Raw genomic sequence first — 22,698 nt, 5'->3', positions numbered from 1 at the left:
CCCCTCACTGTACCCCCCCAGGGGGACTAGCAAACCGTACCCCCCCCGCCTCCCCCCCAACCCCAGCCTGGGACACAGAGCAGAGCATGCCGCAGTCATGATGGGTGGCAGCAGCAGCTGCCTTGAGGACTGAGGACCTTGAGGACTGAGGACAGCATGTTTCCCTTTCATGTGCAAAGTACCCAAATTTCAAGACCGAGACCAGATAGTCCCTCCCGCTGCAGACTTCACATCCTGCAGAAAACTATAGCTCCTTTGCTTAGACCAGTTGTTGTCTAACCCATAAATCTTTTGGATGATCCCAAAGTATTTGCTCTCCTCCCACGTCATCAGCTGTTTTAAATCCACGTTGACTAAGCGTCCACCTTTTTGGCTGATGGCTGTCAGACCACTGTACTTCCTGCGGCTCCGAAGGCCCGAGAATCTGGGTCTCTGGATAATGCGGCACTGAGCCAGGCTTCACGGCACCACCTGCTTCACTGTGGGCTGTTTGACTTCATTTCTGCCTCCCCTGGCCCTTGTTGAACAGGTTTGCACTGAGATCACGATTCAGTCATCATGCCTGAAACAGGTTTTGCAAACTGTGTACAGGTTTACGAGATCCCAGAAATCAAGTCCAGGATAGTGGTCGCAGGGTAGATCTGATGGAAGCTGGCTAGAGAAGCCAGGATCTCATCCCTCCTGCCCTTCCATCCCTTCAGACCAGACTGCTTGAGGGATTGCAGGAACAACCCCCCCCCCACCCCCGAACGTAAAGAATAACAGAGGAGCTAAGCCATGGAATTTGGAGTATCAATTCCAGGGAGTTCAGGGAGGGGAAAAGGGGAAGGCCACTGGGGGGCTGTGTCCTCAGAACTGCAGGAGGCCCCGGAGCAGGCTTTGATGTGGCAGGTTACAGAGATTCAGAACGGCATTTGCTGTTTTCATCTCCGCATGATTAAAAGATCACGGGGCCAGAGCAGCGCCCCACGTGATTACCTTACATTAGGATAATCGTGATCATCCTGTTCTTATCCTGTGAAAACTAAGGGCGTGGGGGTGCCTCCTTCCCCAGGATGTGAGCATGCGAAGCCTGCCAGCCTCACGAGGGTGCGTGGTCGCGTTTCCTGCCCACCGCACAGGGCAGGGGCTGCTTCCAGATCAGACTCTTGACCCGGCCCAGAATGTGAGAGAAGTCCCATGTCCAAAGCTAAGCATTTTCTCCCTTTTCTCATGACTCAGGCTTGCAACTCTTACCTTTCTGTGATCAGGCACGTAAGATGGAACAGGTCACCCCCAGTATTCGGATTTTTTAAAGCCTTGGCCATGGGAAGAAATGGAGACTTGAGCTTTGGGGCGGGATGGTGACAGATGTCAGTAATCCACAGAAGCAGGCCCCTCCCTGTGCCCTGCCCGTCAGGGTTTGTGAGGCAACCTAGCCTTTCAGGAAAGTGAATACCCTGGGACCACAGGAAGTAAGGACTTCCTTTCTGTTTGTTCCCCAAAAGCCAGCAATTGAAGTTTTATTTTCAAAGAAGACGGAGCCCTCCTCGGGCCACCCTCCGCTGAGCGCAGAGAGCCCGCATCCCAGAACACTGGGGGCCGGAAGGGAGCTCACCCGGCTGAGCAGCTGTTCAGGCCCAGGGCTGTGCTGCCTCCTTCACACCCACAGTCCCCTCTGGGTTGACGTCAGGGTTGGAAGGGCAGCATCCCAGCCGCATCCTCTGTCCAGCCCGTGTTTCAAGCCGCACATGACTCGCTGACTGGGGTCACGGCAGACTCCGGGGTCTGCTCCTCTGAGCACCTCCCGCCACGCTCCACCCAGCGCTCGTCTGGTTCTGGCCGTGTACGTCAGCTGTCATATGCTGATGGAAGCCCCTGGGGATGCCAAGGTGTAGACCTGCTCCTTGCCCCCCTAGAAGCTTTCTGTCCAAAATTCACAGAATTCACAGTGAAGAGCTGACGATGAGACCATCAGAAATAATTGTCAATAGGAGCTACCGACGCACGTCATCTAGTATGTGCCAGGCAGTGAATTCACATTATCCCTGATGTCCCCCGGCCTGTCCGTAAGAGCTCCCAGTGTCCCCAGTCTGCAGTGCACTGGGTCGGGAGGAACTCCATGGGCGTGGGAGTCCAGCCAGGGACTTGGCAGGCCAGCCAGGGTCCCCCCCCAACGCTGTCAGTCCCATGCTGGATGCGTTCACTGATCACCTTTCCTAGGTGACCTTCAGAACACCATTCTGTCTTTCAGATTAACTTCTTTAAGAAGGGAGCAGAGATGTTTTCCCAAAATATGAACAGCTTTTTATCCTCAGTTGCGGACATGGTCCAGAGGTAAGGCTGCACTCCACTCTGGGTCCAGGGGCCTCTGCCTTTCCTGCCGAATCCATCCGTCTGGGAGGTGGGAGGGACGGAGCCCCGCCACCATGGGGACTCCGGGCAGTGGGCCCCTTCTTAGCTGCCGGTATTCGGGAATACTGAGGTTGGAAAGTAATGCCTTCTGCGTACTGCCCCCCAACTGTGTGGGGAGCCCAGAGCTGTGCCCACCACGTGAACAGATTATATAGCTTAAAGAAAAGATGAAGCGTCTGCGAGGGGACTTTCCCGTCAAGTCCCAGTGCCCGTGCTGAGGGAGGTCTTCCCTGTGTCACAGTGGCCTCCACAGCCCGTGGGCCCGGCGTAGGCTGGCTGTGGATTTAGACGTGGCCTCATTTCCCCTTTGGAACCAAGGGGCTCACAGCCAGAAGTGCTGTGACTCTTTAGGAAACTGGTCATCATGGCCATTTATGACCGATCATGGGGCTTTATGCCTTTTTGGAATTAATTTAACAAATCGCACTTCAGCCTCGCAAATGCTTATATTTTTTAAGATTTTATTTATTTATTTGACAGGGAGAGATCACAAGTAGGCAGAGAGGCAGGCAGAGAGAGAGGAAGGGAAGCAGGATACCCGCTGAGCAGAGAGCCCAATGTGGGGCTCCATCCCAGGACCCTGGGATCATGACCTGAGCTGAAGGCAGAGGCTTTAATCCACTGAGCCACCCAGGCGCCCCTCAAATGCTTATTTTTTAAAAATACACCATCCTCAAAAAAAAAAAAAAATACACCATCCTCTCTTCAGGCTGTCCTGCCAGGCTTGCCTCCATTGCCAGTGTGCACGACAGCGAGCCCCAAGGAGGCTTGCTTCATTCACAACGCAGATCTGGTTGCGGGAGTACTCCGTGATTTCTGGAGCATGGGCGATGCAGAGAGCAGCTGAGAAGCATATAGACAAAATGGAAGTAGGAGTGTGGGATTTTATTTCATGTGGAAAAACAGAGGAAGGTTGCTCCTTTTCTTGAGGATGTTGTATTTCAAGATACCTTTAAAATAAAATTTGTTTTAGAGCAAGTGAGCAAGTGCAGGGAGGGACAGAGGGAGGCAGAGAGTAACTTTAGCAGACTTCGCACAGAGCCCGATGCGGGGCTGGATCTCAGGACTCGACCCTGAGATCGTGACCTGAACCGAAAGGAAGAGTCAAATGCTTAGCCGGCTGAGCCACCCAGGCTCATTGGCAGGGCTGACATAAAAGGAAAAGCATTGCCTTGTCTTTGTCACTGCACTTAGGAAAATGACCAGGAGGGGGGCACTGGGTGGCTCAGAGGGTTAAAGCCTCTGCCTTTTGTTCAGGTCATGATTTCAGGGTCCTGGGATCGAGTCCCACATTGGGCTCTCTGCTCAGCAAGAAGCCTGCTTCCCTCTCTCTCTCTCTCTGCCTGCCTCTCTACCTACTTGTGATCTCTGTCAAATAAATAAATAAAATCTTAGAAAAAAAAAGAAAGAAAAGAAAAATCCAGGAGGTGGGACCAATCTCCAGTGGCCCTTTTTCACCTTAGGGGAGCCTGGGGAGTAGAAAGGAGGGCAGGAGTGACTGCTGTTTCCTTCCCTCCCTCCCACCTTCCTTCTCTTCCAGCTCTTTCGTAGGCAGCCTGCATGGCAGCCCTGAGGATGGGCTCATCAAAGCTTTTCTCCTAAAGTTTGCATCAGCATGGGGCGCCTTGGTGGCTCAGTCCGTTAAGACTCCGATTCTTGGTTTTGGCTTGGGTGGTGATTTCAGGGTGATGGGGTTGAGCCCCATGTCAGGTTCCGCCCTCCTTGTGTGTGCAGTCTCTTTCTCTCCCCCTCCTTCCCTCTCTAAAATGGATGAATGAGTCTTTTAAAAGAAAATTGCATCAACAGTTCTAAGCCTGGATACCACTTTGTCGCAGAGAAATTGTTTCGCTGGGTTCAGGCGTCATCCGGTGGTATTTATTCCTCATGTTCTGTTCTAAAACAGCGGCCATGTAGAACCACTTCTAGCAGAGCAGACTTGAATCCCACCATGTCCAGCTTCTGGGGCAGGAAGCCCCATGGGGCAGGAAGGCCTGGCACAGCTCCACCGTGGGCTGCTCCGCCGTGCTGGGTCTGCGTGAGAAGCAGCTGACCTGACGCCTTCTGTCTTAAGCATTCAGGTGGAACTAGAAGCCGAAGCAGAGAAGATGCGCGCGTCCCAGCAGGAGCTGCTCTCTGTTGATGAGTCTGTTTACGCCCCAGACTATGACGTGGCCGCGCCACAGATCAACAGAAACCTCATCCAGAAGGCTGGTTACCTTAATCTCAGAAGGTGAGAATGTCCCTGTGTGCCTCTTTTTCTGAAGTCTGTTTTCCCTCAGGTGGCTAGACAGCGTCGTCGGGAGGGTGGGTGGTGCTGGGTGGTGCTGGGGTGGTGGTGGTGGCCTCCACGCCGCCCTTCCCACCTCAGGGCCCTGGTCACCGAGAGGTGGGCCTGAACCAGTCTTAGAAGAACCCAGTGCGTCGACTCCGAGCGCTGGGCCGTCCCTGTCCCTGGTCGAGGGGACTATATGCAGATAGCCTGTTCTTAACCATCATCATCCTGGACTGTAGGGAGTTTCTGTCCCATCCCGCCCTTGGCCCCAGCCCCTGACAGGTGAGAGCCGTGTGCTCAAGCCTGCCACTGAGGCCAGAGTCCGAGGGCCAGCCAGCCTCAGGGTCCTCCAGGTTCTCACACACAGAATCACGCTGTAACACTCGGGGCCATTTGGCTTGAAGGGAGGAGGCTCAGGCTTCCTTGTGTCCAGGAGCAGACTGAGGCCGTTCGGTGTGGTGAGGGCCCTGACTTGGTTCAGTCACCCTGCCTCAGCTGGGCCTCAGTCACGTCCTGTGCAAAATGGAGCCGATCATCACACCTACTGAATAAAGTTGTTACAAGGACCAAATGAGGCCATTTCCAGTAGGTAGGAAGCACTCGGATGCTAGCTATTACCAGTTTTTGGAAATAACTAATTTTTGAGGCAGGATGCCTCATGCCTTGCACAAAGCTGCTTCTTGATAAACACTGATCAGGTAAATGTCCCGGATATTTCTCAAATGGAGGATCTATAGAGAGGAACGGCCAGCCGTTTTCTTACCAAGGTGGAGCTCCTCAAAGCTCTTCCAGCTCGTTGAGATCACAAGTTAAATATCTGTCAGTCTGTGTGGCTAGGAAACCCTACAGGGTTGGTGGTGTTTGCCAGTTACTGGATACTTCTTTTGGAAGCAGCGCACAAAACATCCAGTAAGAGGAAAACTCAGTGTGGTGGAAAACTCCAGGTGCCGGGAGCCGAGGGGATCCTGGTGACTCTCGCTGGACTCAGCAGTTCAGGTCCATGTCTTAGAGGAATGAGCATCTAGGTTTTCAGTTCCTAACGGGGATGGACTCATTCTGTTTCCAGATCCTGCAAGAAGCCAGTGTCTGGCTGCCGTTGGGCGGGTGGGGGCAGTGACTGCCGCCTGCATGCAGGGCTCGCCCCGGGCTGCATCTCCTGTGTGAGCAGAGCCCCTAACTTCCGGGTCACCCAGGCTGCATTGTGCCTCGTCTGCCCCTCTGCATTTGGATTCTTTCCAAAGCAGTTTTGCTTTGATGTAAAGAAATACTATTTCTAGAATGTCACCAGTACTCAGGGAGAGGCACCCAGACCTTGAGGTGCTGCGCGGGCTTCCTCGTACTGGCGGGTGTTCTAAAACCACAGTTCTTCCAGTAAAACAGGGCTGGTCACCACCACCTGGGAGCGGCTTTACTTCTTCACGCAAGGCGGGAACCTCATGTGTCAGCCAAGGGGCGCTGTGGCCGGAGGCCTGATCCAGGACCTGGACAACTGCTCGGTGATGGCCGTGGACTGTGAAGACCGCCGCTACTGCTTCCAGATCACCACGCCCAACGGGAAATCGTAGGCTGGGCGGGGGTCTAGTGACTCTGCCCCTGCCAGGGGCCTCCTTGGGGAGGGGGGGTGCACGGGAGGAGGGCCCCCAGACCTGCCTGCGTGGAGCTCTCTGCTCCAGCCAAAACCCGAGATGGCTGGTGCACTCAGCCCCCATACTGGCCCACAGAGCCCCATGTACTACAGGGGCCCAGAAGAGGTCACTTGGGGTCATCCGCAGGGACTGCCTGCCCTTCAGTTGTGGCTGCTCTGCTTCCATTTGCTTCCATGTGGGGCTCTGAGCTGAGCTCCTGTGTTGACAGGAGTGTGTCCAGCCAAGTCAGTACAGTGCAGACCGTCTGTTTGGTTGGCAGAGCTGTTTCAGACCTTGTCCTCCCTCCTGGGTGACAGGAGTGGCCTGGGATCCCGGTCCCGGTTACCTAACTCCTTGGTCTTCTCTGTAAAACAGGATAAGAGCCATGCTCCCCCTCCCACTGCCGTGGGGTCCCGGGATAGGGTGGAGCCCTCCCCAGAGGAAGAGCAGTGGTATTTGTGTCCAGTTCCCCTCTCCCTTCCATGGGTTTGGGGGCGGGGGGGGGGGTCTGCCAGTGCCTCTGGGCCAGACTCCTGGTGGCCCCAGTCACCTGAGAAGCCAACAGGATGTCCAGGCTTGTGAACCGCCAGCCTCGAGCTAGTAGATCTGAGCCCGGCTGCTCACTTCCCTCAGGAAGTATCTGTCCAGGATCACACAGCAAATGAGCAGGGAGCCTGAACCCCATTTTCTTCTCTTCCTGTCATCCTGCCTTCCCGGCCCTTCCCTTTGGGACCCAGCTGAGTTCAGTGTATGTGGACTAAGCCTCAGCCAGAGGCCTGGGAGTCACTGACATGGATGTGCTTTATTGCAGGGGAATCATCCTCCAGGCAGAAAGCAGAAAGGAGAATGAGGAGGTAGGGTTTGTTCTTCCACTTCTGTCCTAGTCTAGCGGTGACCGGGGTCCAGCAGATTTTGTAATGTCCTCTCTCCACAGTGGATATGTGCCATAAACAACATCTCCAGACAGATCTACCTGACCGACAACCCAGAGGTAACTCGTGCTGCCTTCCCCGGCCCTCGCTCAGTCTGAAGGGTGAGCGCCCCTCCCGGGACTGAGCCTGTCCTCCCGCGCATTTGTAGGCAGTCGCCATCAAGTTGAATCAGACGGCTCTCCAAGCAGTGACTCCCATTACAAGTTTCGGGAAAAAGCAAGAAAGCCCGTGTCCCAGGTAATTAGAGGACAGTGGGAAAGCGGCTTGCGTATACTTGTGAGTTAGGAATTGGATAGCAGTTATTTCTCTTCACGTACCACCTAGGGGTGGAGCTCAGGCTGCCGGGAGAGGTGGGGTGTTTGCGCATGGTGACACCACCTGTGAGGGGCAGAACCGGGAGCCACGGCCGCGGGACCCTGGGTGACCCTGGCACCATCCTTCCCCTGGACTGTGCAGCCACAGCCTGAGCAAACAGGACTTACATCGAGGGTCTGCTGGTCAGGGCTTCTTGCGTTTTTCTGTCAGCATCAACAAAGTTCTGGAACCAAAAGGAAAACTAAATAAGGAACAAAATTAGCTTTTCTGCATCTGTTTTACTGCCCAGGCCTTACCTGTACGTATACAGATACTTTTGCATGTATTTTGTTAAATTTTTATTTTCACATATATTTTTCATGTTTTTACATTTCTTATAATTGTTCCTTTTAGTAAGTCTACACACTCTTCCGTGATTTATTTTTATTAGCTGTTGAATATTTTGGTGGCCTCTCTTTCCTCTGCTACTATCATGTACAGTGAACACTTTCATGCACCTAGCTTCGCTCTTGTTTTGAATACAGCCTTAAGGTTTATTCCAAGAATCTCACCTTTTGTCTTAATGGGAGTTTCCAATTGGTTAACTAATAGAGAACTGCATTATTGGTCACAGCAAAGGTGGGTTACGATTATGACTGTATGTGGTGTCCGTTTTTCTGTGGCATGGTAGAAAGAACCCATTAAATAAATGTTTCACAGATATTATCTCCTGAGTCCAGACAGATGTCATCAGAAAGCTAAGAGTTCAGTTCCCGGGGCCTTGGGCCTGTGTGGCAGGTTGCCAGGGTGCATACGCGGAGACCTTGGTGTGCGGGAAGGAGCAGAAGAAAAGGCCAGAAAGTGGCCATGAGTCTGATGTCAGTGGATTGGGGACCCTGCTTAGGCTCTGGGCCATGGAGCAGAACTGCAGACTGAGGCGAGTGGCGTGTCGCAGCCGGTGTGGACAGGCTGTCCTGCAGCTCTCTGCACATAGGGCATATTGGATCTGGGGCGTGGTGGGGCGAAGGACAGGGCAGGGACGCCCGACAGGCTGCTGCTGGAGTATCTAAGACAGAACAGGAGAAGCTAAGCAGAGGTAGTAAAAATGGGCAAGGGGCAACAGGTGACACTTGAGTGCTGGGTTTCATAGTTGACACAGACATCATGTTTGTGAAGGGCAGCTCTAAGGAGGGCGCTCTCATGGAAATGGAAATACTGATCAGGCCAGAGGGCTAGGCCATGAGCCTCATCGTGGGTGAACATGCTGGCCTCCTCTCTGTAAAGCTGTGAGCTGCACAGCGAGCTGGGTACGCTGGAGAACGCTGGCCTGGAAATCTGAGAGTTTCTGGTGGCTCTGCCTTCAACGCGGCTAGATGGCCTGATGTGGCTCAGTTCTCTGGGCCTCTGTCTCCTTCAATTTGTGACACAAGCAGATGCGAAACTAGGTGACCTCCCCAGTTCCTTTGTACTTCTAACACTGTCTAGGGTGCCGATGTATCATTTGACTAGTATTAGTAATTAAAGGTGGGACTGGTTTTCTAAAAAAACTCAACCGAGACTGTATTTGGGTTTGTAGTTTGTAGCTACAAAGTTTGTAGCTGAGATTTAATTATTCAGTAACTGATTTTTCTCCCTGTTGTAGAATAAGTAAATCACACAGAAGAATCCTGAAACAAAAAAGATCTCTAGCCAGGCAGCTGAATCAACAAAGACTGGGAGGGTGATGGATGTGGCTGCCAGGCAGCCTAGAGCTGTGGAGACGGGGGGAGGGCTCCTGTCCCTCTCAGGGCCAGCTCATTAGGAATAAAGAAATGTTTTGATGACAGGAAAGCAGCAGAGAAACTGTTCGTGGGAAGAAACTGCCACTCACTCCTAAGCAAATACCATGTGTGGCCTTCCCTCACTCTGCGGATAACGCAGCTCTGATGTGCATTCTTTCCTCCAGCTGGTTCAGTGCCGGTTCGTTCGTGGAGTGTCTGCTCTGTGCCCCAGGCCCTGGGCCAGGTCAGAAAGCTGAGTCTTGTCGGTAAAGACCAGCAGAAGGTAAATACTTAGTTAAAATGGAGGAAAGCGCTCTGGTGTTAGAGGCCAAGGTGCTGTCACGGAGAGGCCTGCCTGTGGAGACAGTATCAGACTGAGAAGTGAACGATGAGAAGTGGCCACTCTTGCAAAGAGCCAGACTCATGCATTCCCAGTAGCAGTCTGGAGGCCGGAAGGCAGGAGAGAGCTTAGTGTGTTTGAGGAACTGAAAGGAGGCCACTGTAACCACAGTGTGGGCGCGGGGGGATCGCGGGGCAAGGTGGGGTTGGGGAGGGAGGGAGGCAGGCAGAACGGATCGCGAAGTCATGGTCAAGACCCTGGGGAGTTGTCAAAGGGTGCAGAGAGGCAGACGTGGGCGTGTCAGAGAGAGTGGATCCGTTGTGCGTCATCTAAGGGCAGCTCTGGCTGCGGTGGAGGACATGGGACACAGAGCTGGGCAAGCAGGTATTGAGTCAGGGACCTGTGGCAGCAGTCCAGGTGATGGCGATGGTGTCTTAAATCAGGATCGTGGCAGGGGACATAAAAAGTAGCTAGCTCAGGGACTTGTTTTGGAGGGGAAATCTACTGGACTTGTGGTATAGTGAGATGTGAGTGGAAGGGATGGGACAAATCAAACGACAGCCATAGTCTGGGTTGAGCACTTGGGCAGAAGGTGGCATATTCAGGGAGTGAAAGGAGTTGGTAGTGTTCACTTCTGGACACAAGATTGAGGGACCCGCGACATAGCCCAGCAGGTGTCACGTGGTCAACGGATGACACACTTCTGGAGCACATGGGTAATCCCAGGGCTGAGTATAGTATACGAATCAGGAACTCCACGAAACGGATGTGGCCGTGGAAGAGATCGTCGAGGGAGGGAGTGTAGAAGGAGAAGACAGGAGCCTTGGACAGATTCCTGAAGAACTGCAGCATTTGTCGTAGAAGGGAAGGAACCTACAAAGCCACCAAGAAACATCAAGGAAAGTGGTGTCAGTAGGGACCGAGAAAGGAGGAGAGCTCAACTCTGTGAGCTGCTTTGATGCGGGGTGTTTGAAGCAGGACACGCTCAGGAAGCACGTGTCCATCAGAGTGGGTGACATGGAGGTCACATGTGATGCTCCCACGTGTCTCTCCTATATTCAGGGTCTCTCGTGGCTCCCGATGCTGTAGACTCAAGGGCAGATCCCACCCCATGGGGTCACTGCCCTCCACACGTGGCCGCATGCTGTTCTCACTGTGTTCTCTCCCCGTAGACTCTCTGGGGAGCCAAAATCTTGGACTTAGTTTTCTCTCTTTAAGCTTCTACTCCTCCCTTCCTCCAGTGCTCACCACGTACGAACTCCTGCCCTGCCTTAGAGACTGAGGGAGCTGGCAGTGAGGAGCCCTCAGAATTTCTTCCCTAGAGACCGTGCTTCCCTGTCCTGGTCACCGTGAAGCAGGGTCTCTCCTTGCAGCGACGGTCTCCACACCCATGTTGTATTTCTAGCCACTTCCCGGTCCGCGTGCTCACCTGTCAGGTGGCTATTTTAAGGTCATTTCACACAGTATATTCAGTTATTGACATATTCGAGAGAAATGAACAGAGATATCAAGAGCCTTCCTGTGCTCCAAATAGCGTAAGAAATCAAAATATTTTGACATTCTTTGTCCCTCAAAGAAGCTTACCCTTGAGCTGGGGAGAAAAGATCATGAAGATGTGAAAAGCTAAATTACAAACAGCCTGACACTGAAAGGGAGGAGTCACGGTGGCACGTGACCAGTCACCGTACTGACGGTCCTCCTCTGTCCTGTCAGACGTGTCAGACGCGTGTGTGTGCACAGAGCAGAGCTCGGGGGCACGCAGATGTGCAAGACTATCCCTGGAACTCTCAGAGAAGCAGCACGGGAACACAGGGCGGGTCGGGGCTGGCTTGAAAGCCTTAGTAGAGGAATAGGAATTGGAGCTGGTGTTGGAAAGGGGGGATTGGGATGGACAAGGAAACTAGGCAAAGTGTGGGGTAGCTCCAAGGGAGGGTGCATGGAGGAGAAAGTTAGAGCCACGTTGTGAATGCTGGGTCAAGATGTATTCAGTCTGGGGGCGCCTGGGTGGCTCAGTGGGTTAAGCCGCTGCCTTTGACTCAGGTCATGATCCCAGGTCCTGGGTTCAAGCCCCACATCGGGCTTTCTGCTCAGCAGGGAGCCTGCTTCCTCCTCTCTCTCTGCCTGCCTCTCTGCCTACTTGTGATTTCTCTCTGTCAGATAAATAAATAAAATCTTTAAAAAAAAAAAAAGATGTATTCAGTCTGTTAACATTTTTGAGCGCCTTCTATGTACCATGTAATAAATGGGATTTAGCTACAGCCCCTGCTCTCAAAAACCTGTCTGACAGGAAGAAAGACCTAGAGCAGTAGGTAACGTGCTAAGTAACAGAACGTAATGCAGAATGCTGTGCGGCAGAGCTAACTGGGGGGAGGGGGTGGTCCTTAAGCTGTTTACCGAGGACTCGAATGATGTTCTGTGAAGATTTATTTGTAGAACGAGTTGAAGGATTGACTGAAATCATCCCCTTGTCCATCTGTAAAAGTCTTATCAGCATTCAACACGTGTTCACTTGATTGTAAAGGCATAAATAACGCTAAATGGGATTTGATTTTTCCCTCCCTCTTTTATACCGCAGCCAGAACCCGAGAAATGTAGAGCTGGAGAACGACAAGATTGTTCCCAAAGCAGCAGTCCATGTCCCTGACGCTGATGAGCTCATCGCACCTGGAACACCCATCCAATTCGATATCGTCCTTCCTGCCACCGAATTCCTGGATCAGAACAGAGGCAGCAGGTACGGGCTAAGGGAGGCTGTCTCTGGGAGAAATGAAGGTAAACTTGGGGTCTCTCATGTCGACACCCATCTGCCAAGACTGTTGCTGTTCTGACTTCTAGTTGGAGAGTTAGTGTCCTTTTAGCCGAAAAGGTCTTGATTGTTGGATTCTGACCATTCCCCTAGGCGCATCAACCCTTTTGGTGAGACCGAGGACGAGACATTTCCAGAAGCAGAAGGTGAGTGGCTGGTTTGGTGTTCTCACTCTTTCCCCTCAGAATGACGAGTCCTTGAAGTGAGACACGAAGTCACGTTCCAGGCAGCCAGGACTTGGACTGTGAAGCAAAATTATGACCACAGATTTGTTGCTCCCTGGAAACTCAGTAGGGCATGTGCAGCAAAGGCAGGTCTTCGATAAAAACTGAAGGGAAGTAGACAGATTTTCTACAGGTGTTGTACTGTTGGCCTCATGCACATCCTTTTGGTAGCTCTTGCGAAGAAAGCTGCTGAGGCTAAATCAGGTGTCAGGTGACTACAGAGCGGACTGATAGGGGATGAAAGGGCACAGCAAAATACAGTCCGGGTGAGTCACAAATAGGCGGTTCCATTTTAGCCAAAGACACACAATTTATTCTTGAATTTGAGGAGGACATGGGTGAATGGTATTTACTTCGTTCAAGTTCAGATATTTGTTACGTGACGTGCATTCTTACAGTGGAGCTGACGTAACCTTGTGCCCCAGAGAGCAGCACTTGGGTCCCAGCCGAGGCAACTTAGGAGCTACAGGTGCCGGCGAGACCTCGTTCTGACACCCCATGACTGGAGCCGAAGAATATCACTAGACTTGCCACTTCCTTAAATGTAAAAGTAGCACTTGAGAGTCGGTTCTCCTTACAGAATTAGGCAGAAGAGGGTTGGGGCGGGAGAGGGGAGAGGAAGGAAGCTAACAGGTCTGCTCAGATCTGCCCGCTTGTCTCTGGCTGACCTTCCGTATACTCCACACCGTAACTCTATAAAACTAAACTTTCAAACTTATAAAAAGTATCTTCATATGGGAGTAACTACTTACAGTTTTATATCAGTTATATTTTCCTAGTCTTTTGTTACTTAAGTTATTTTTAAGGGCAAAGACATTAATAAGGCAAGTGAGGAAAAAGTAGTCCTCTTCGTGTAAAATGGTGGATAAGCGAATTACTGTTCTTATAGGGAAAAAAACCCACAAACCTTTAAGCCTTGTGATCTTCCAGTTATGGCTGCAGTTACTCAGTTTGTCAGGTTACGTCCCACTATCAGGAAGCCAGTCCTGGTTATTAGAGTCAAAGGAAGTAGCGGATGGGACGTCCTCACAGCCCTTCAGTAACACATGATGTGCATGAACCGACTGAGTCCCAGCATCAGGTCTTCTGTTCTTTAGATTTTCTCCTTTAAGAGGACTTTATCAAGGGCCAAAGTACTGCATTTTCTGTTGTCTGAGTGGAGACACTCGTATTTTCAGAGAAAAGATGCATCTAGTGACACCTACGTTAGTCACCCAAGTTTTCGTGCCGGAAGGATGTTCTTGTGGTTCTGCCGTCTCATTGTGTAGATGCAGTAAGAGGTGCTTGTCTAGTCGGATGAAGCAATTCCAGAGAGACCAGATGCGGACAGCAGGAGGCTCTGGGCTTTGGCAGTGCGGGTTTGTTGAGAAGCCGGGTGGGAAGCTGTGTGTGGGAGGTTTCCAGCGGGTTCTCCGACCCGCCCCTCTGAGGGGTGCACCCAGCAGGAAGCGAGTGAGCTCCTGAGCAGAAAATGCTGTCTTGCAGATTCCCTTTTGCAACAGATGTTTATAGTTCGGTTTCTGGGATCGATGGCAGTTAAAACAGACAACACTACCGAAGTGATTTATGAAGCAATGAGACAAGTACTGGCCGCTCGGGCTATTCACAACATCTTCCGCACGACGGAGTCCCACCTGATGGTCACCAGTCAGACTCTGAGGTATGTTGTTTCGTTTCAGACTTCTCACAACTTTATCCGATTGCCCACGCAAGGCACATTTACTCATCTAGAATGTTCACACTAAGAGTATTTGATTGGAGTATGTGAGGAGGTCACTCTCGTTTCTGCCCTACTCGTTTTTACAGTTGGATTTTATAAGACACGTTGGGTAGAAGGTGCTCCCCTAAGTAACTGATCCCTTCCGAAATTTAGTGGTGACTGAATCCTACTGTTCATAAAGATGTCGTCACTCAGGAGTTGCTCCGTGTATCTCAGAGCTTGAAAAAGAAAGAGTTTGCTCCTTTCTGAATATACTGTTTATAAAAATTAACAGTGAAAACAGAAGACGAACCTGCCCAAGATGACTAGACCACCACAAATACAGTCTGATGAGTATCTGTTGGGGGGAAAATAAAGATACCAAGTGCTGTTACCAACATTACTCGGGGTCTCAGGTGGTAAGATGGATACGAGCAACAGCAGAGGACAGCCACACCATGGTTCACATCAGCTTCCACATGAGCCGCACCGTCCACTATCATGTCCACATGCAGCACTTGAAACGGAACTGAAGTTTGAGCTGAATGTTTTAAATGTAAAAAACAATAAATTTCTAAGACCTCATACAAACCCTCCCAAAATGCAAAATATCTCAACTTTTATATTAATAACATGTCTAGCTAGTATTATTTTAGACCTTGTAGATTAAATAAAGTACATTATTTCACCTGTTTCACTCTTTGATGTGGCTGTTAGAAAATTTTATATTATGTATGAAGCTTACATTTGATTTCTCTGAGACGACAGCACTGCTTTAGAGCCAGAATTTCTAGGTTTACCTCTGGCTTTGTTGTTTGTTAGTTGTATGACCTGGGCAAGTTTTCCTCTCTGTGCATTGGTTTCTTCAGCTATAAGGTGAAAATAACCATATCTATACCTCATTATGTTGTCATGAGGAGTAAATGAGTTAATACACATAAAATATTTACAACCACAACTGACATTATGGAAAGTGCTCAGTTAAATGTTAGCTTCAAAAAAGTTAACTGGGACTTTGTTAAATATCAGAATATAGTGTCTTCCATTCATTAAAATCAGTCCTTTTCATTTATTAAAAACCTTATACTGAGAATAAGTTTCTTACAAATAAAACCTTGTATTTCCTTATTTAGAACTTTTCTCTAAGTGTGTCCTGCACTTTTTATGGGCACTGGCTTACTGTTCTTATAATCTTCACCAAAAATGTCAAGAGTAAATACATGTAAAAGCATTGTGAAAAATGACAGTATATCCAAGAACACTATCAAAGTACAAGGACAATCCACAGAATGGGAGAAAATATTTGTAAGTCATGTATTTAATAGAAGTATATGTTCAGAATATATAAGGAACCCTTATAAGAATCAACAAAAAGACCAAAAAAACAAAAAATGGACAAAGGACCTGAATAGACATTTCTCCAGAGGAGATATACAAATGGCCAACAAGCACATAAAAAGATGCTCTGTGTCATTAGTTATTAGGGAAATGCAAATCAGGTCCACAAGGAGGCATCACTTCATACTCACTAGGATGGCTGTAATTTTTTTTTTTTTTAAAGGAAAATAACAGGTATTAGTAAGGATGTGAAAAAATCGGAATCTGTCGCTGGTGGGAATTGTTAAGACAGTTCAGCCATTCCGGGGAAAAGTCTGGCAGTTCCTCCATGAGTTAAACCTAGAATTCCACTCCTGGCAGATACCCAAAAGAACTGAAAACAAGTGTTCAGATAAAAATATGTATGCATGTTTGCAATTCATGATAGCTAATAAAGTAGAAACCATCCAGATGTCTGTCAACAAATTTTTACCCAAAATGTGGTATTTTACATATAGTGGAGTATGATTCAGGCTTAAAGAAGAATGAAGTCCTGACGCGTGGTACAACATTGTTGAACCCTGAAAACATTCTCCTAAGTGAAAGAAGCCAGACGTGAGCGTCAGCTGTTTTGTATGAACATTTACATGAAAGGTCCGCGGTAGGCAGATCCAAAGACAAAAAGCAGGTTACTGGTTGCCAGAAGCCGAGAGGGAAGGAATGGAGGAGAGGGACTCCTTAATGGGTTTGGAGCCCCCTCGTGAGGTGATGAAGATGGTTTAGGAGCCTGAGAGCGGTAATGGTTGTACAGTGTGGTAAACGGACGAAATGTCAACAGTGGTCACTTTTATGTCGGGTATATTTTACCGCAGTATACGCACACATATCCCTGAACTGGAATTCATGTTTTGAGACAATTTAGAAGTCCCACAGAAAATCTGATTTTTTTTTTTTAAGATTTTATTTATTTATTTCACAGAGAGAGACAGCGAGAGAGGGAACACAAGCAGGGGGAGTGGGAGAGGGAGAAGCAGGCTTCCAGCAGAGCAGGGAGCCTGATGCGGGGCTCGATCCCAGGACCCTGGGACCATGACCCAAGCTAAAGGCAGACGCTTAACGACTGAGCCACCCAGGCACCCAGAAAATCTGATATTAAGAGGCAAATCTATGTTACCTGATTTAGACAGCAATCTCTTTAAGTTACTCAGAAAATATGTTTTAAGTTTCTATTTATGAAAAAATTTTACAAAATACCTAAGTAAGGGAACTTAGCCCAATTTGAGGGAACTTGTTTATGATGTATATTTTTTAAATCTTTAAATTCATGTTCATTAATAGGGACATAAATAAAAAATAACATTTATTTAGCTTTGTAGATTACTACAAATTCCATACACATTTTCTCCTTGCCTTCACCACCTCTTGGGGGGTTCTTATCCCCATTTTACAGCTGAGGCAGTTCTGAGAAGTCAGGGTGACCTGCACAAGACCACAGCTGAGCAGCCAGGTTAGAGACCTGATTATAAAGCTGATGCTTTCACAAGTGTAACTGCTTATATTTCCGACTGTAACCAGTGGGGGAGAGAACCGCTTTGCTGAGGTAGAACTAATACAGTTCACCCATTCAGAGTGTTTTTAATATATTCAGAATTGTGCAGCCATCACCACAGTTTCGACATCTTCATTATCCCCACAGAAAACCATAGCCATTAGCACTCGTTCCCTTTACCTTGAAACCCCCCAAGCCTGCAGCAGCCATTAGCCGCTCATCTTCTATGTCTATAGATTTGCCTATTTGAAACATTTCATATAAATGGAATCGTAACTTTTTTTTAACACAATACATTTTTTTGCTTTTACCCACAGAATTTATAGCCTATTAGCAATAGATAATACCACATTTAGAAAGTAGAAATTCGTGTATATATATATATGATAGCAATAGATTCTGTAATCTAGTGTATTTTCCTAGATACATCAACCTGATTATTAGGTGCTGCAAGTGCCATTCAAGATACATCTAGAACAGCTCCATAAATAGTACTTCCCACACCCAAACTGACATAGAATAGTTTTGTTAAAATCTATTCACTATTCTCTTACCTCACCCCATATTTAAAAAAAAAAAAAAAAAAAGATGTATATCAAACACTTCAAAGGAAAACCCATAGTCAGTAAATGGCTGTTGAGCAGCCTACTGTACAGGATATGGCCCATGCATATAGGGAACTATAATGCTGCCTTTCTGGATAAGCACTGAAATGTGAAATTGTCGGGGCACCTGGGTGGCTAGTTGGTTAAGCAGATCTGCCTTCCACTCGGGTCACGATCTCAGGGTCCTGGGATCGAGTCCTGCATCAGGTCCTTGCTCAGCGGGAGCCTGCTTCTCCCTCAGTGGGAGCCTGCTTCTCCCTCTGCCTGCCGCTCCACCTGCTTGTGCTCTCTCTGAGAAATAAAATCTTTAAAAAAAAAAAAAATGGGAAATTTTCTATTATCTTCTTCCATGAAGATACACACTGAGCTTTAACTACTCAGGTTCCACAGAGCCAGGAACCATGGCACGTCCTCCCTTTGGACAGTCACATGGAGCCGTGTCGCCTTGCCCTCTTCCAGGCCTTCTGTTTTCATATTTGAAGTGTACTTGTGTGATTTCATTCTGAACATCTATAGATGCTTCTAAGACTATAAGTGTATCCAGCTTGTGTGATATGACGACTCTCTTCAAATTTCAGGTTGATAGATCCTCAGACTCAAGTAACAAGAGCCAATGTAAGTACCACGTGCTCACTGACTTTAGCAGTTATTCCTTAATTCAAAGTAGGCACTTCACCGATCTTGCCAAATTTAATGCCTGTCTTCTAGTAGTGCGCTCTTCCCATGATGTTTTCCACGGAGAACGACTGCTTTGGTTTTGCGTAACAGTTGTGCGATATTCGGTCTGTTCCTGTTATTTCCAGTTTGAACTCACCAGCATTACCCAGTTCGCGGCTCATCAAGAGAACAAGAGACTGGTTGGCTTCGTGGTCCGCACGCCTGAATCCACCGGTGGAGACGCTCTGAGCACATACGTTTTTGAAAGCAACTCAGAAGGCGAAAAGGTCTCATTTTTTTCATCTCAAGATCCCCTAATCTCTCTGTGCAGATGCTCACAGAGATTTTGGCACCGTCCCCTGGATATTCAGTTGACGGTTCCTTGTTTCCTATTGAGGTTAGAGAATACCTCTAGGAAGGCCCCAATGAAAGAAACCCAGCTAGAATACAGTTTCCCTGTGGAAAATGCATGTCGTCCTCAACAGAGTGATGAAGAATGTTAATGGTGGGATACAGTTGTTTAGAAGAGATATCAGGAAATGTTAAAAAAGCAATTGCCTTCAAGTTTGTTCTTTCTTTAAAAAAAATTAAAGCAAAAGTTACAATGGAGAAAATCTAGTCTCAGAGCAAACCAAGGAAACAGACATCAGGAAACTCTTCGCCTTTGGTATGAAAAATTTTATGACGGTATTTGCTACTTAGTATTAATCAAAATTAATCAGCTCTTCTTTCGGCAAACACCTGTCTGCTACTGTGTGCATGAACATGTGGTAGCTGAGTGTGATTTTGAGAGAAAGGAATCAAGTATTCCATTAAGAATTTTAAGCATCGGAGTGACTTCAGTTGCCACTGAACCTGGACATTTTTGTTATGCACAAATGGGCAACAGGAGACCAGGAGAGGTGGACACTAGTGTTCAGAACCCCGTGTGATGAGTCGCCTACAGCCAAGTCCTCGGTCCCCACACTGAAAGGAGCAGTGACCTCACTGTACTTCCACAGCCACATTTTCCCCCTAAAGTTTTTTTTTTTTATTTATTTGACTGACAGATCACAAGTAGGCAGAGAGGCAGGCAGAGAGAGAGAGAAAGAGAGAAAGAGAGGGGGAAGCAGGCTCCCCGCTGAGCAGAGAGCCCGATGTGGGGCTCGATCCCAGGACCCTGAGATCACGACCTGAGCTGAAGGCAGCGGCTTTAACCCACTGAGCCACCCAGGCGCCCCTCCCCCTAAAGTTCTTTATCCTTTTCTACCTTTGCCAAACACTACTCTTCTTGTCTTGCAGATATGTTATGCTATTAATTTGGGAAAAGAAATCATTGAGGTTCAGAAGGTAAGGTGCCTTTTAGTGCTGTTTTTAACAACTGCTCCAAATCTCTCTACATACTAAGATTTCTCTCAAAAAGAGCAAGGATGTTCACTAGGCAGTGTGGCCAAATTTGAGATTTCCTTTTAAGCATTCTGACCACCAGACTTGCTAGAGGTTCAATGTTACTGGTAACCCATGTGGAGTTCTTAATAATCACTGCTACAGTCCTGCTTTATATTATCAGTTTTGTGCTTGCTACTGTTGTCTAGATATTCTTTCTTTCAAATTAAGATGGTAGAAACTTTAAGTATCTACCATGTGCTCAAAGGTCTTGTCCCTGAGAGCATGGACAGACCTCACCTGAAAATGTACTAGACATGAAGATTCCCACACGTCCAAGTCTGTCAGCTACTTACAGTCTTTCATTCACCAAACAAATTTTGAGAGCCATGTTTGGACAAAAAAAACCCCTTGGAATTACAGCTGTAATTAAGACAGTTCTGGTTCCTCCCCAGAAGGCTTCTAGTTCAGCATTGTCCAGAACTTTAATAATGGAAATGACCTATACCTGCACTGTTTAATATGCAGACCGAATGTAGCTAATGTGACTGGGGAACTGGATTTTTAAGTTTTAATTTAAGCAGTAACATACAGTTAGTACTGTATGAGCAGTTCCAGTCTGTTGGGGAAGGGTAGGAAGGCCGAGGACTAACACCAATATACATGAAAGAGTAGCAAGAAGCACAAGTGAGTATTTTACGATATATTTCAGGGGTTTCTATAAAGGGCAAGATAGTAAAGCTTTTACGCTTACATCTGTTGCAGCTGCTCCTCAGCAACTGTAACACAAAAGCAACCAAATAAAGTATGTAAATGAATGGCTGTGTTCCAATAAAATTTTACTTAGAAAAACAGGCAATGAGCCCAGATGACCATAGTTTGACAACTCTTGGTATAGCGTGAAAGAGAGAGAAAAGCTAAAGACCTAGAAGACAAAGGTCTTATAAGTTCCTCTCTGGATTCTTTCTGGAAAGACAGTTATGATTTGTGTGAACAATATTTTGGCTGAAAAGAAAACCTTGCTCTAGATTCTAGAAATAATACAATTGAGTTTTTTCGGAGAAGCAAGGAGACTCACCTGAGGGTACACATAACAGAAGGAGTGAGGCTAGATTACAGGACATCACGAATGCCAAGCCCACAGGGGTTCTTAAGTGCATTTTAAGCATTTTCTTTTCTCCTTCTTAAACTCCCCTAACTTCAGGATCCAGAAGCGTTGGCTCAGTTAATGCTGTCCATACCACTAACCAATGACGGAAAATATGTTCTGTTAAACGAGCAACCAGATGATGGAAGTCCAAGTGAAAATAGAGGCGCAGAATCTGAAGCATAACTCTCTTGGGCCTTTGGGGGAAGAGCACCCAGGAAGGAGAGCTACCTCCTTAAGGGTTTTCAACTTCTCTGATACACAGGCCCATGACCTGGTTTCAGAATGCTGACAATCGCTTGTGGAATGTCCTCTGGATGCCTTGATACTGAGAGATGGGAGGGAAACAGCTCGAAATGGTTGACAGCATTCCTACCCATCTACAAATGTTATTTTAGGTGCTTTGTGGTAAGTCTTTTTCTTAGATTGTGTTGTTCAGCGCTCAGAATGAAAATTAATGAGAAAATGCATTGTTCACTTTATTCAAATGTCATCTCTTCAGTTTCCAGTACCCTTTTTTAAAATGGCAAAAACCTAGATTTATAATTTGATAAACACTAAATATTTCCTATTAATATAATCTATTTTTGTATTTTACTTAATGAGCTTTAAGTGCCTGTCACTCTGGAAATTGTGTATTTATAATCAAACTTATCTCACATTTGGACCTAATAGCATTAATTTGTGCAGTTAGGTGACATGGCCTGCTTTGAGGCCTGAGCACTAGCAAAAATGCAGGTCTAGTTTGGATAATTTTTCCAGACATGCAATAAAAAGACTAGCAGATGAGTACCACAAAAGATGTTCGATTTTACATTGGAAACTTAAGAACCAGCATTCACAAGTTTACAGGCCTTTAGATATTTTTACTGGTGGACAGAGTGAAGCTCTACCAGTTCCTGATTCCTCTGAGCCAGACCCTCCTCAAGGAAGGGACCAATTAATTTTAAAACTCACTTGAAGCATGGCTGGTTGTGGGGCTTGGTACAAAGTTCCTGTTTCCACCTCTACCTATGAAATAAGTATAATGGTCTTGAATTGGCACAGTGTGTTTAATTATAACCAAGTTCAACAGAGTATCACTGTCTTTGTAATAAATTAACCTAGCAATAAATGCTAGCAAATAAAAACTATCATTCTGTTTCTCTCTCTCTCTTTTTTTTTTCTTTGTATGGTTATTTTCTGGATTAATAGAACAATTTTTCTAATCCAAAATTGCTATAGGGTCATCTATACTGTGTATACACCATTAGAGACAAAGTGAACTGATCTAAGCCAGCAGGAGATATACCATGAAATTATTAGTTCAGTGTTAGCTAATACCTTACAAAAATTTGTATATCATAACTACATTAAATTAGTAAGTTCTCTGATAGGTGGCAAGAGGCACAGTCCCCTGAATTTTTTTCTTGTTTAGCATTATTCATGGTGGGAGGGAAGAATCTAATCGTGAACAATATTGTTAGAAACTACTTTTTCATTAACGTAACTTTTAAAAAACTTGTGGCTTAGTTAAGCCACAAAGCATGCAAATGATAAGGGGAAAAAAAAAAAAAGCCTGAAATCCAGTACATTGAAACTACTTCAAAAAACCATAGGGGGGAAAAAACATCATAGAGAATGAAAACACAAAATTAACTGAGCTTATTAAGCAAGCACAGATGACTAATAAAAAATGCTACCCAGAATATATAAAATACATTTAAAACAAA

General features: G+C 47.3%; 1 protein-coding gene across 3 annotated transcripts in view; it reads left to right on the top strand.

The window, feature by feature from the left end:
* APPL2 (adaptor protein, phosphotyrosine interacting with PH domain and leucine zipper 2) overlaps positions 1 to 22,136 on the top strand; it is a 51,468-nt gene extending 29,332 nt beyond the window's left edge. Inside the window, exons 9-21 of one of the 3 annotated variants that reach the window (XM_047739677.1) lie at positions 2,234 to 2,316; positions 4,466 to 4,624; positions 6,039 to 6,227; positions 7,103 to 7,145; positions 7,226 to 7,282; positions 7,372 to 7,460; positions 12,193 to 12,351; positions 12,517 to 12,569; positions 14,133 to 14,307; positions 18,396 to 18,432; positions 18,621 to 18,761; positions 19,756 to 19,803; positions 21,252 to 22,136. In XM_047739677.1, the coding sequence (XP_047595633.1) occupies positions 2,234 to 2,316; positions 4,466 to 4,624; positions 6,039 to 6,227; positions 7,103 to 7,145; positions 7,226 to 7,282; positions 7,372 to 7,460; positions 12,193 to 12,351; positions 12,517 to 12,569; positions 14,133 to 14,307; positions 18,396 to 18,432; positions 18,621 to 18,761; positions 19,756 to 19,803; positions 21,252 to 21,278 (1,260 nt within the window). In that variant the 3' untranslated portion in view covers positions 21,279 to 22,136. Of the gene's footprint in view, positions 1 to 2,233; positions 2,317 to 4,465; positions 4,625 to 6,038; positions 6,228 to 7,102; positions 7,146 to 7,225; positions 7,283 to 7,371; positions 7,461 to 12,192; positions 12,352 to 12,516; positions 12,570 to 14,132; positions 14,308 to 14,762; positions 15,893 to 18,395; positions 18,433 to 18,620; positions 18,762 to 19,755; positions 19,804 to 21,043 lie in introns of those variants that run through there. The other 2 variants (XM_047739676.1, XM_047739678.1) reach the window with 2 other exon arrangements.
* Positions 22,137 to 22,698: the final 562 nt, after the last annotated feature.

This window comes from Lutra lutra, chromosome 8 (assembly GCF_902655055.1).
Source record: "Lutra lutra chromosome 8, mLutLut1.2, whole genome shotgun sequence".
Lineage (NCBI taxonomy): Eukaryota > Metazoa > Chordata > Mammalia > Carnivora > Mustelidae > Lutra > Lutra lutra.
This window is presented reverse-complemented; position numbering and strand designations above follow the sequence as displayed.